The 14,597-nt window shown below is 35.6% G+C and overlaps 1 protein-coding gene across 2 annotated transcripts in view; it reads left to right on the top strand.

Annotated features, from left to right (window-relative positions):
- Positions 1–13,288, top strand: part of TBCA (tubulin folding cofactor A) — a 33,671-nt gene extending 20,383 nt beyond the window's left edge. Inside the window, exons 2-4 of one of the 2 annotated variants that reach the window (XM_085321988.1) lie at positions 2,029–2,134; positions 11,556–11,642; positions 13,049–13,288. In XM_085321988.1, coding sequence (XP_085178114.1) covers positions 2,029–2,134; positions 11,556–11,642; positions 13,049–13,129 — 274 coding nt within the window. In that variant the 3' untranslated portion in view covers positions 13,130–13,288. Of the gene's footprint in view, positions 1–2,028; positions 2,135–4,165; positions 5,079–11,555; positions 11,643–13,048 lie in introns of those variants that run through there. The other variant, XM_085321989.1, reaches the window with a different exon arrangement.
- The last annotated feature ends 1,309 nt before the right edge of the window (positions 13,289–14,597 follow it).

Below are 14,597 nucleotides of genomic sequence, written 5' to 3' on the forward strand. Positions count from 1 at the left end.
CCAGAGCCCGACTTTGATCAACTGTTGTGGAACCACAACATGAAGCTATTTGGGCAAAACAATTTTGGTTGATGTAAACTGTCAAAAGCAGGAAGGAGTACCCACTATTACAACACTAGAACATGCTCTAGAAATTTCTCTCAAGGTGTTACTGGGGTGCTCCTTCTGTTGCAGTTTTAGTTTACAAAAGGTTCCTATCATCCCAACACTGCTCTGAACTGTCCATCCTCTGCAGCACTTCTAGTGGAGCACTTAACTGTGACAAATTAGGAATTAATTTGCTCTGATGCGCTAACGTGACCATGAAGCTCTCTACAAGACCTTTATTTTCTCTTTTCATTTGTATAATATAGTATCTGCTCCTTGAATCTGGTTACATTCTTTTGCCTGGTAAGTTCTCCTACTTAAGCAATCTTACCTAATATAGGCTAATCTGATGCTTGTTCTTGTTAGGGGAAGGATTTTCTTTGGCACGCTTTCAGGTTTGCATTAGAATCTCAGTGTTCAGTTTTTGTCTTGAATGCACCAGCCAGGAATTGCTTCATCATTCTACAGATCCAGAAGGATGTTTTGGTCTGAATCTGGCATTATGTGATCCAGCATACATGTATATGAACACGGAATTACTGTGTAAAAATTACAACAGAACATCAGTCTAGACTACATTAATATTCTCTTCTGACCTTCAGAAATTTTTATGTTTATCAATTGCTGTATTTGATGGAACCTGTGGAAAAACCCTCACTTTGCATCTGAAACTGAAATTGCCTTGCATATTGAAGTCAGATAAAATCCTGTTAGTCTCATGAGATTGAACTTCATTGTTGCTTTTATCCACATTTTAAGACCTACAAATGTTCTTATCTTGTTCATTTTTATAGGCATTCAGGGTCTGCATTTCCTTAATAACCTCAAGCAATACTTTCAAAGCAAATTTTAGTTTTATTTTTTTCTCAGTGGTGACAGAAATTTGTTGTACATATTCTTAGCTGCACACTGAGTTCTTCTCTATAGAAAATACAGGAAAAGTAGAAAAAAATACATTATTCTTGAATTTTTACACTTGTTAGCAAAAAGCATCCTCCTACCAAATATGGACCCATCATTAGGACTAAAATTCAGATTTCAGACCATAAAGAAAAGTACCAGGTAAATCACAGAAATGCTACTTTGTCTCCAAAACCACCATCAACATACACACAGTAAGTACTCTAAGGACCACAGGCCTATGAGACTGTCTTGTTGTTTGGGAAATTTACTTTAGTATTTTGTGCCAAAAGTAGTATGTGAAATATTGCATTTAATGGCATGACATGTAATTGCGATCAGGCAAAATACTTTGGGATTGCAGTTTGTGAGCCTGAAACAGCTATTTCTTTTCGTTTGAATGTAATACCTTTTTTCAAAGTTACTACTAAGAAGGATACCACCTTAGCATCATTTTCCATCTAAGGAGTTGTACTTGGTGCAGTGGCATTATTCAGCAGGTTCAAAACTATCAGAACCTGGATGATATTGGGAAGGGCTGACAAATGCTGATCTAAAAGCTAATAATAACAATGTTGCCTTTACAGACATCTTAATATTAAGTTTGTTTCAGCTACCTATGATGGGATTTCTTTTTCTTTTTCCTTTTTTTTTTTTTTTGAGATACAAAGATAGCTTTCTCCTTTATTAGCTGTCATCCAGATCAACAAGGCAACTTCTTTGCTGCTTCTGTTATGTATTTGAAATGAAGTACCAATATATAGCTTTTTGGGGTAGTCTATATGGATAAGTGTATACCAAACTTTTAAAATAAAAAATGTATTTTTATTGAAAATATTTGTATAAGAACTGTTATATATAATAGCTAAATTCAGCATCTCTTACATACAGTTATTTGAAGTGTTAAAAGAGCCTTTCTTTGGAGAAATTATAATATGTGCTAATATTTAGGGCTGCAGCTTTCAGGACTTTTTGTTATCAGTAGTGTAACTTTTTACCATAACAGAGCCAGACTAACACAATCACTTGGTTTAATTACAGACTGGCAAAAGAAAAAGTTATGTACGAAAAAGAAGCAAAACAGCAAGAAGAAAAGATTGAAAAAATGAAAGCTGAAGCATGTGATGATTATGGAATCAAGAAGCAGGTAAACTATTCTAAAACTTGTTTCTATGCTKCTTTTCTTTGTTTTAATCATAGTCATCCTTAAATAAGAGAATATGCTGTACCTCCTTCCAGACTCTTGTTATTTAAATACTAGACTAAAAGTTCTGTTAATTGCAAAAGTTGTAACTTGCATTTGCAGAAACTTCCTTTCCTCCAAAATGTTAAATTTTACAGAGACTGCACATGGATTATTTAGCACTTGGTGACAGGATGGCTGTCACTAACATTGAATAGGAGGCCATCACAAACTTTTATTTCTCAAAAATGCTGAGAACCTGAAAAGAACTGCTCTAGATAATTGGTTAAGTGCTTGGTGGTAAGCAGGAATATTACTGTGAAATTTAGAGTGTCTGTTAACTAATAGGAAGATGGAACAAACCCTGAGTATGCTAGCATGTGTTTGGTAAAAATCACAGGCACCTAGCACAGAGAGCAATGGGTAGGTTAATTCYTAGCAGCTGCTAGAGTTGTTGGGGCTCACTAGCTGAAATGTGCATGCTGTAGTTGCATGTGCTCAAGGTTGATTTAGAGTCACAGTTACAGTACGGTGGAATTTTTCTTGCCATGTTCCCCACAAAGGACAGTGGGTGGTTGGAGGCAGTTGGTACATGCCCTTTTGGAAGGAGAGGAAATGTCAGGTATCCTTGTCACTGAAAGAAGGCTTCAGTTTGGGAGGTTTTTTTATATTCTTTATAGAAGTTTGGCTTGTCTGTGATCTCTAATTTTTGTTCCCAAGTAAATCTTCACAGAAACAGTGAAGTAAATTAGAACAATGGAAGAAGAATAGAACAGGTTAAAGAAAACCTGAGTGTAAAACCTAACAAGGACAAGATAAGAAAAAAACTTTTTTAAAAGAAGCTAAAACAAATTCCTGAATAAATTCAATTTTCAATCCATGCGTGCATGGCCTGTCTTGCTTTCRTATAACATGGGAAAGAAATGCAAATGTAAAATTTGCAGAAAACACTATATTTATAGAGCTGAACTGTTTTTGCCTGATTGCTGACTGACTCCAAGATGCTGTAGAAATAGTAGTCTTTGAAGATCTGCTGATGCTAACAAGAACTAATGAATGCAATCCTCATTTTTAGTGTTCCCCATTCATCACGCTATTTGATTGCATGTTTTTCCTCACTGACATGCAAAAAAACATCAAAGTCAAGCACAGCAGAGGCTGTGAACTTTTGCTGTGGAAAGAATTGTAATGTGCTATTTGAGGATCTTTTCAGAAAGAACAGTGGCAAAAGCCTTTTCAGTGAACAACCCCAGTTCATTCAGAAACTGCCTGAATTCATTTTGAAAGCAATTAATTCCTCCAAATACACTTCATTTATTGTTCTTTTAGCACATTTTGCTTTTTGAAACTTGTAAATATTTTAAGTTATAATAAACTTGGAGGCYCAGAAAGAACGTGCATACTTGTCAGGGGATCACATCTTTTTACACTAAAGAAAATTATGTAATAGAAGGAGAGTTTGCTCAAAAGCAGGTTTTGAATGGAGTAAATGTTTCAAAAAGTTCTTCAGCAAAATTATTTGTAGTAACACATTTTAAGAATTGCTTTTAATTACAATTATTCAGATTAGGAATTACTATTTATTTTAAAATATGTTCATAGTTTACTTCCGTAATGAAAAAATAGCGTTTGGGAAGAGGAATAAATTCAATCATTTGAGACTAGAATATAACTTTAACAATGTATTTTTTAGCTGAGGTAGGAAATCAGCTATGTAAATAGAATCAATCCACAGTTGAGGGAGGCATGCTTTCAAGCTTATTTAGTGGTTTCTTTTTTTTCTCATTTAGTTCTTTAGTTGCAACTCTGCAGAAGAATTTATGGGTTAACAGTATGGAAGTGAGCAAAGAAACTTGTATTTTAACATAATTAATGCTATTCCTATAGCATAAGTAACTTTAATGTGTGTCTGGTCTATAAGGGGAAGGGATCAGTCCCCTTGCAGAACAATAGTTCGGGTTTGACTTAGCAGTATTTTTCCCTGATGTCTTACAGAGTGGAGCAGCTTGCAGTTCCTGGGAATTCAGGTGGTCTGTAGTTGTAGCAGTGATCTACCAGGGTTGTTGGCAGCAATTAAATCCAAGCCTCCAGCCTGCACTGTCCGGGAAGACTCATTTCATGAAGAGTGGACTTATCTCATAGAAACAAAAATGACAGTTTGGCTCTCAGTGCTACTGTATGCGTGTGGTAGGCTGTGTTACCAAGGATGAGAATTTCTAGCCTTATTGGGTGAGGAAGCCCTTCCTTTTTCATCACTTATAGTTTATTAAAAAGGAAAAAAAAGACTCTTAGCATCTGGTTTTGCTTACAAAATGTACATGAAAGATTATAAATTCAGGGAAAGCTTTCAATGAAGTCTTATCTGACCCACATTGACATAAAAATATGAATGAAGAGCAGTATTTGAAAAATGATATGAAAGAAAAGATTTTCATAAACGTTGTGTCTCAAAATTACACTATCTTCAACCACAAGGCTTTTAGGAAAGAAAGGTTATTAAGCATTTTAATTCTTTGTAAATACTGAATATAATTTCTGTGAAGAGTCACTAAAAGCAGTGACTGGTTCCAACAAGTAATGCAGTTGTACTTCAGTGTGGATTTTTTTTAGCAATGAAGACTTATTTTCTACACAATTCTAATGATTCTCAATATATAAAGTCTTTGTACACAGAGTTTCATGATACTTTATCTGCAATAAAAACTCTTTGCACTCTAGTCACCCATGAGTGCAGACTAATGGTGGGAAACAGTATTTTCATGCTTTTGTGGCTTTTGATTTGTCCTGAACTTAGTGAACACCCTTTACAATCTAATGCTTTTATCTTGAGTACTCATGAGTGTGAGAGGAGTCTGAGATACCTACTCTTTGGTTTCTCTCAGTGGGGTAGTGCATCTACTTTGGAGTTTTAGTTAACTGTCAGTGTTTTTACTGATAAATGATTGATTTTTAATACAATTCTATTATCTACAATCCTACAATTCTAAATCACTTCTCATGTAATGTCATTCCCAAATGAAATAAAAATCAAATGAGTTCAACAGGGAATTTAATATCTGCATGGTGTAGAGTACATACAATTCATGCTAATAGCATTTTTCTCCAAGTATTAGAAAAAAAAAAAAAAAAAGTCGGGTATTTTTCTTACTTTGAGTGAGAGGTAGAATATTTCTTGAAGTGGCTAAAAATGAAATACACCTGGAAATCATTTATATTGTTTTTGAAAAAAAAACGGCGTGGAAGATCAGAGTGAGCTACGTATCTTATTRTTGAACACTGGCACGCTCAGTAAATTTCTAAATACCTGTTTAAGCTTTGAAGAAGTACTCTAGTTGCCTCAGTGGGGTTGTTCAATTTTTAACTCTTTACATCCCCCTCCATATCAGTTCAAACACAAAGTCTTCTTACAAATCAAGTATAGTAAGATTAGGTGAAACATTCAGTTTCATTGCAGTCTGTGTTCATAACCCTTTGGGTTTTCTCTAAGAACAGATGACTTCTGCTTAATAATCTGAACTCTGTAGCTTCAGCCATTTAGGTAAAGAGGCAGTGGAAATGTTAACAAAGKGTCTGATGCTCCACTTTGTTTTTGGATAGTATCCTTGACAAGTACAGATTTGTCTCTTATTAAAAGCTTAGCAACCTGGAGTTCTCTGAATTAGCTACAGAGTAATATTCTTGACATACAGGTGGTACTGAAAAGGTTTTCAACTTATGGGTTAGTTACCTAATGTGCTTTCTGAAAGAGAGCAATCGATGACAAATCATCACTGTTGTCTTACTTTTCCCCCTTCTGTTTTCCAAAGGCTGGTTTCCTTTCTTTCTTTTTTTTTCCCTCAGTGAGACATAAATACCCTTCTGTATTCCAGATTCTATACTGAAGATATGAGATGCTTCTGCAATATCTGGAATAAGTTAGAATGAGAACATTTCTTCAGTAGAGAGACTTGCCAGTGAGATGAGAGAAGATTCATTACTTTTGTAACTGGGCTCACCTTTGCTCTGCTCTACAGGAAAAGAAGTCGTCTGGACTTGACTTTCCTGGTTTAGTCTGTTCTGCTCCTAGTTCTGGCAGAGATATTTCCCCAGGTATTTTGCTTCCATAAAATAAGAGGAAGATTCCCCTCAAAACCTTCTAGTTTATTCTAAAACCTTTCCTAAGCAGCCTGCTAGCTTTTAGCAAAGTGYACACTACATTAGGTGTGGGTTCAGAATCTATATCCTACTCAAAAAAAAAAAAAGTGTAGCTCCCTCACTTCCACTCCCCTAAAGATAATGGAGAGAAAATACAGCTATGCGTTCTGAAAAGGCTGAGCCACTCTTGTTGGGAAAAGACAAAGTCTTACTTTGTCACTGTTTTCCTCACATCACTTTCAAAGAAACCTCTTCATTTAGGTTTTACCACCTCTCATCTGTTTACAGGATGAGGTTCATACTTGCATCAACAAGTACGATCTGTTCAGGTAGAGTCTTGAGAGCTGCTAGGAGGAAGTGTGCTGCCTGTAGATTAGAAGACTRCTTTATATAATTGATAATTCTATTATCATTCTGCAAGTTAATATTAAAGGAACAGCCCCTGTAATTTATTATATGAATATTTAATTCAAAAAACTTTACTTGGGGGATACTGAATTTTGCTTCTGTCCTTTGAGMAGTATCTCTATCTTTGAGCTTCAAGTTCTCTGTCCATCTCACCCCTGGCAGCTGACAATGAAGAAAATCTGACAGTTATATGTTAGCAGAAGCAGCCAGTGACCAACTATTTTCCAGAAGGAAAATTTTCCTTTCTGCCTTGTACCTCTTAAGGTTATCTGCTATAGAAGAGACTGGATTGGCCCTCATCTAAGAGGCACTGCAGAGAAAGCCCAAGTTTAAAACAGAGGCATTTAGATCTGGTGGATTTTCTTCTCTTTCATGTTTCTTGCTACAAATGTAGTAAGCTTGTAGTTGATACACAGCTGTTTCAGTGCCTAAAAGTACCATAGAAAAGAGATGGTGTGCTCCCTCCACTTTTTTTTTTTTTTTTTTCTGTAAGCTTTTCTTCGTGGTCCTTCGGAAGTGTTTTTGATTAATATATTGGCAAAGAACTCATGCAACGGACTGTAATCACTTCCTGTGTCCTATATTTGTGGGTAACTCAAGCCTCTTTTGGTCCTGTCACTTGTAAAGAAAACAAGTTGCTTTATAGGAAGTGGAACTAACAAAACCTGTTTTCCTGTGGTTTGAGGTTTTTTTTTTCTCTATATCCCTTTCTCCCCAATGGTTATAACTTCAGCTTAGTGCCACATCTATAGTCCCCTGTCTTTCCTATACCCAGCTTTCTCCCACAGCCCCTGCATCTTCGTAGTCCCTTCGTCCTGCCTTTCTTGCCTCCACCCCTGCACGTGATATCTCTGTGTGCCCTRGTTACCACTGGGGTGAGAAACAATACCATGTTGTGGCTACAAGTTATAAGCTGGCTGATTAGCCAACCAGCTAACCAACTAACACTGCTGTTAATACTGTGCTACAGTCTTTTCCTTATGGACTTACTAATTTTGGAACCATTGGTATTTGTGATACTTAGAGATGTCTTTTTTCTTTTGAGTCTCAGACATGGTCAAATATGGCTTTACCTGGTCAACAGATTTCAAGTGTCTTATAAGCTTTCTAATGAAAAGTAGTTCGAACAAACAGCACTTTTCTTCACAAACTGAATTACTTRCATGTTTTTTYTTTTTTTCCCTACTGTCTTTGAGTTTGTAATTTCACTTCACCCGTCTGTGAGAATAACCATGATTGTTCTCAGTCAAAGGGCAAAAGTTTATGAAGCAGAATTTAAAGGCATCTCCTTTTAATTACCATCTCACAGTCCCATATTGAACCTCTGGTGATTCAGTCTGGCTCACTTCCAAGAACTCTATATATACATATACATACACACACATACATACACGTGTGTCAGTATTTATGTGTATGTGATATATTTATATATATATATATATATATAATATAAAAGAGAGAGAGATACACACATACACACTAATTCATAAATCTGTATTTTCTTAGCTAATCTTCTGTGGCTAGAATGCCAATCCTGTCATGTAAAACAATACTGTCATCACACTCTATGGCCCAGTAGTTTGTATGGCCCTCCTAAGATAAAGGGATGACGGACCAACCTATGGAGGTTTTCTTATTGTTTTTGGATTATTTGTGGATCTGTACATCTCTAAATCTTTTGTCTAGTTATGGGTCAGCTGGAAAAGAAAAAAAAAAACAGAAATCTGCTTCCATCTTTTTTGAAGTTGATCAAGCTCTGTTGTCCCTATTATACATGTCAGTTAAGCTGAATGAAATTGCTTCCTGCTGCAGAATACTTGATACTGATGCTCTTAAATAATACTATTTATTTCCATTCTAAGCATGTTCTTAAAGTACTGAAAATTTGATATTTTAACATAAGTGCTTGGATGATCCTAAATTAGAGAATCTTCTCTCCTTTTAGCAGCTCCAATCTGCCCTGGTAAGTTGAAATAGTGGCTTTGAACTTTTGTTGCTGTGGGACCTGCTAAAATCTAAATTGTTTATCCCTCAGACATTACCTCCTCAGCTGTTTTTTTCAGAGTTGTTTGGCCTTTGGGTTTAGCTTATTTTGAAAATGTATGATTGACTGTTTTGCTATGGTGCACTTCCACTTGAGCAACTGATAGGTGGATCTGTATTTTTGCACCTGACTTTTCTGTTCCACTTTATCTGCCAATGCAATCTGAAATTTATGGGAAACAGACTGAAGCCTACTGATAGTGTATTACAGACACCAGTTCTTGACATCTGATCCTATGTAAGAAAAATCCTCATTGTGTTTAGTAACTAGATTATATACACACCAGCAATTAAAGAGCTCCATCAAACACAGACTACTTTCTTTCAAAAGATGTCAGGCTTCYTAGTAGAAATACTTTCAATACAGAAAGGCAATTGACTAGAAATTTGGCTGTTTGAAGAGATTTGTTATACTGGCTTTTCAAAACATGTAAAAAGAATGGGGATGTCATCCTCATTGTAGTCACAATAGCTCTTCTGATCCCGTGTGCACTTACTGACAACAAATCCAATGTGCTTGTCTTTGTATGTATGTTTGTGCTTTACTGCTTTTGTCTTAACACTTTATTTAGATGCACTTCAGTTATTCCAGTTTTCAATATTTCTATCTGGTGTTGTAATTCACAGTAACCTTGAAGATAGTTATGGTTCTTTCCAAAGTTAGATCATTCTCCCATAGTAACTTCCTCTGTGACCTGCTTGTAAGTTAAACTACTTAGAATTCTGCCAGAAAGTTTCTGGAGTGTGTTGGGAAAGGGGAGTAGCGCTGCTGTTTAATTTTCATAGAATTTGGAGAGCAATTGCCTTTTCATAATTCCAATCTTAAAGCTCATCTAATTGTTCAAGCTTCCAACTTCACTTTATTATATAGATTTGTAACAGTAAATGGTCTACCTGGGCTTATTTTGTTAAAGATGATTAAGAAAAAAAGTATTTATGCGGAAGTTGTCAAAATCTGAGTAGCTAGTTCAGTAGTTTACTACTGCCTGGTTCTCTAACCATTCCTGTTCTCCAACTGCTTGCACCTACTGGATGTAGAGGTTCTAAGATTTAACTTTATTCTGATTTTTGTTTAGTATTGCATAACAGCAGGCAAATGTAAGTAAAATGCAGGTACCCCTTCAGATCTCTATCAAATTCTGTTTCAAACTGAGTGATTTGGGTAGTCGTACGTTCTTTTCTTGCAGATTCCACGTTATACGACTTCCCTTCACAGATAGCTTACTGATGGCATATATAAAATGACCTACTGCTTTCCACATCATCCACCAGCCTCACAGTGCCCAGCTGCTTAGCAGTACCAGCCCAGGGAAGTCAGTACTGAACATTCTCAGCCCTGCAGGTATTCTTTATAGAACAAAGCAGCAGTACATAAGGCATCATCTCATGCACCTTATGGCACACTATATTCTATGGAAGTTACAAATGTTTATTCATTCACTRCTGACTGTAATATGCAGTGATTATTTTTAATACAGTCTAATACTGAACACTTGAAGAAAAACAATAATGCTGCCGAGAAGTGGAACTTGGAGGGGCTTAACTTTTTTTTTTTAAAGCATTTTTCATCTATCTTTCTTCATTAAGGTAGATGGGTTTTGCCTTAGGTTCTCTGAAATGAAGTCAGAAAAAAAAATGACAAATTCTTTCAAAAATGGCTTGAACTAATAACTTGAGCAGTGACACACAAATGCATGATTATAATGTTTTAACACAAAAGGATTCTCTGTATGCATAAATAAATTCTCAGTCATAGTTCATCTTCCTTCTAGATATTAGTGTTCCCTTCAGTACTTCCAAACACTACAGCATTAACAGGAATATACAACGCAGGAATGACAGAATATAGTGAGATAATTTTAAAGTGAAAGGCTTCCCTTGCAGGTTATCCTGAATACAGAAGAGGGTTAGTATTTTAATATCTAACTGATCTTCATTTCCACATAGACTTAACATTACTGAACAACTCCRCACACCTTTTCTTTTCAGTGGATGGATTTCAGGTTCAGAAATGTTCCATGAAATAAGTGTTCCCTTGTATAAATCTGAAGTTGTTTTCTGTAGGTGGAGGCAGGATGTTCAGATTCAGTGGGGAGCCAGTTTAGTAATTTTGTTCAAAGTGCATGGTGAGAATAATCTTTCTCCTAAAATGAAGCACAAGGATAAGTAATAACTTTTTATGCATGATAAGCATCAAAAATATGAGCCTGCTGGTCTTTGCTTTTCATTTTTCTTTACCTTTGTCTTTCAGTCAGAGCCTCCTGCAGTGTGCACACAATGTGATCAATAACTCAATAACTTTTTTCATGCAGTAATTATCTCTATGTGGTATTATCTGAACACTGTTTTTCTTTATTACCCAAAAGATGCAGGAGATATTTATATAACCAGCTGATCCCATTTTGGATGAAGCTGCTTCATGACCGCAGGAGAAAGTTTGTTCTAAATAGCATTTTTTAACAAATGTTATATGGAAACCTTACCAGGCAGTACTACTTGTTTCTAAGGCAAAAAAAATATATTCTAAATATTAAATAAATTGAAGTGCAGAAAATGTATTTAATTAAACACACAGGAAACATCTTGTAAAATCTTTATTAATATTCATTAACAGAATTTTAAGCAATTATGCTAAGTCAGTGCATTTTAATAAAAAGGTCTATTCAGAAAATATGCAACTGTTCTGAAGTTCCTTGTTGATGCCTGGGCTACTGAACTTTCAGAGAAAAGGCTCTTCTTTTTAAAAGTACRTTTTCCATCTGGAATAAACTTTCATTTCATTGGCTTCCAATTTTCACAGATTGAGATCTTGCAAGAATCACGAATGATGATTCCAGATTGCCAGCGCAGATTAGAAGTTGCACACGCAGATCTTACTCAACTATTAGTAAGTATCACACCAAAAACTGTTTATCAAATAATACTGAACACCGCACATTATGAGGTGTTCTTTCTGGGATGAAACTGTATAAACATGTTTAGCCTGCAGTACAACTGAAGCATAACAGAACTTGACTGAAGAATTACTTACAGATTCCAAGACCGACATCCTGTAACATACCAGTATTCCATTTCAGGTAACTGTCTATGCAAACCTGGTCTATAGTATGCAGAAATTTTATGTCTTAGAATGCTAGAAATGGTCTTTAATGGAACATATACCTAACATGCACTTACGTACTGAGCTGACTCTGAATTCCTGTGCTAGTTACACAGTCAGGTAAAATAGTTTACCAGCTTTAGACAGCAGAYAGGTTTTTTTCTTTAGTTTGTGAGGATATATAAAATATGCTCGTAGAGACCTGAAATATTCAAAATATCTTGCTTAACACATTTATTTTGCTATGGCCAACTGAAAAAAAAAAGCAGAAGTCCTTGTTGAGTAGTGCTTATATGATTTATTAGTGAGGTGGGCATCAGTGCTCCAGTTTTAGGATATGGATTACTTGCAGAAATAAATACTCTTGCACAGATAGCTTCACAGAAAGTAAACTAAGYTTGGAGATTATCATGCTCCCTTTAAAAGCTGATTTTTCACCAAGAATTCTGTTACAGATGTAAATAAGCTAATATTACACACTGTAGTTAAGCCTCTGACATGTGACTTTTAAAATTTAACAATGATCAGTCAGGATCCACTTTTCAAATGAGAACTCAACTTCTCTTGTCTTCAGGTAATATGCCCCCAGTGTCTTCCAAAACCRATGCTTAGTAATTGGCAGGATTAGGCTCCTTTTGTCATTTAGACAACTTGTTACTTGACAGTTAGCGGATTTAAACTTCGCTGGGATGCAGAAGTGATTTATACTAGATGCTATTAAATTTGTACCACACAGTGTACAAACTTAAAATTACAAATGCAAGTGTGGAGYGGTTACAATTGTTTTCAAAAATTCAAAAATCTAAAAAACTTGTGACTTGCTTCCTTGCAGCAGATCTACTTTCTGTTCTTAGTTTACCTCCAATTTTTTTGTATTCATATAAACTTTAAATATGTTTTTTTCAATTGTCAATCTCTGCTTAAGCTTTTTTCCTAAAAGTACTCTTGTTCTGAGTTCTATTGTTATCAGTTCCAATTCTGATGCACTTGTTTTTAAACATTTATTTAATAGAATAAAGGTACACATAAGTCTACTCACACATGACTGCCATTATATTTTAAACCTGTGCTTTGAATCACGTAGAACTAATGTTCTCATTTTTGATGTAACCTTTTTGTTTCAGGGTTTCTTTCTTGTATTTAGTCACATGTCAGTTATTACTGAAGTACTCAAAAGCTCTTTTTAATTCCAGGAAAATGAAAAAGAATTGGAAGAAGCTGAAGAGTATAAAGAAGCACGTTCCATACTGGAGTCAGTGAAGCTGGAAGCCTAGAAGATTTTCAGTACTCTCTTTGTATGCATTAGCACTGGGTCCATTCCACACTTCTGTTTGACCACAGCTCTCTTAATATTGTTGACTTGCTAAGGTTCCCTTTATGCAAATAACTAGCCTCTTAACTCCAAAATGCATTGAATAAAGGGTGTTCTGAAACATCTGTGTGTTCCATATTCAGGCAAAATAGAAATATTGCCGGTTCACCTCAATTATAGAAAGAACAACAAAAAAGCTTATTTAATGTAAGGCTAATAGTGTAATAGGTAATACAAAAAAACTTATTCTGAACAATTCAGGCTAAGAAACATGTTACAGTTCAAATGTCTAGCTATGTAAGAAATGTGACAAGTCCATAAATGCTTTAGAAGCACCTTATTGGAAATATTTTCAGGCTATTACAGCAATCTGTACTGAAACAGTGGATGGGCTAAATGACCATAAGTCACTCATCTTTTTCTATGATACTATTTATCTGTCATTACACCTTGTTTCTTTTTGAACATAAGGCAGAATTAAGAGCCAATTCCAAACCTTTCTTAATTTGCCTGGAGTTGATCTGCAGAGCCCTGTTCACATTATTACTGTTAATCAAGATTAAGTTGTTTTTCTCAAGAAACAAGATTTAGCAGCTGTCTAGTATGTTGTGAGCTGGACTTACTGGTAGAAGTTCTGAAGTGAACCTTTTTCTGGAGAGCAGAGCTGCTCATCTTGGCCTAAGTGACTTTTTTTGAGCAAAGCTCAAAACCTAGAAGGTGAGAGAGAACTAATGGGTATGGGAACAATGCTTAATCTCCCTGGAAGACCATTAMAACATAATGTACAAAACCTGTGGCTCTTTCAGGATGACTTCTCCAGTTTTTATAATTTGAAAGTTTTTTGGCATGTTCTTTAAAGGCAACACAAAGCACAGTGTACCTTTTGTGTGGTGCTATATGAAATAGTCTAATAAAACTTTTTGTTAATGTGCCTGGGTTCAGGTAAACTGCAGTTTCACCTACATCTATGTGCCTTGAGGATCTACCTTCTCTGCACACAGTTATAAACATAAGGTTGTACTGATAAAAATCACTGTGAATACTGTGGTATGTCTTCAGACTTATTTCAGGTAAGACTAATAATGTAGGTAACAGCATTACAGCAGAGTAAGTAGCATAATAACCACTTGCTGCTACTCCCTTGAAAAAGTCTCAGATGTCAGTCTAGCACAGTCTCTTGCTTTTAAGCAGAGTAAAAATGCAAAAAAATAGGAATCTTAACGAAAGTCATCTCATTCTGCTGCTAGGTCTTCAAGGGTAATAAGTCTGCTTCTCATCGCTCTTAAGCATTGCTCTGGCCAACTATTAACAATGCAAGATTTCTGATTGTAGAACGATCTGTTTTTGAAGTAGAGTACCCTAGAACTCAGACTTATACTAGAAAACACTGAGAAGCAAAACCAATTTTGACAACACTATGGTTTCATAAA

Source organism: Rhea americana, unplaced genomic scaffold (genome assembly GCF_003343005.1).
Source record: "Rhea americana isolate MKP2758 unplaced genomic scaffold, rheAme1 scaffold_74, whole genome shotgun sequence".
Classification (NCBI taxonomy): Eukaryota; Metazoa; Chordata; class Aves; order Rheiformes; family Rheidae; genus Rhea; species Rhea americana.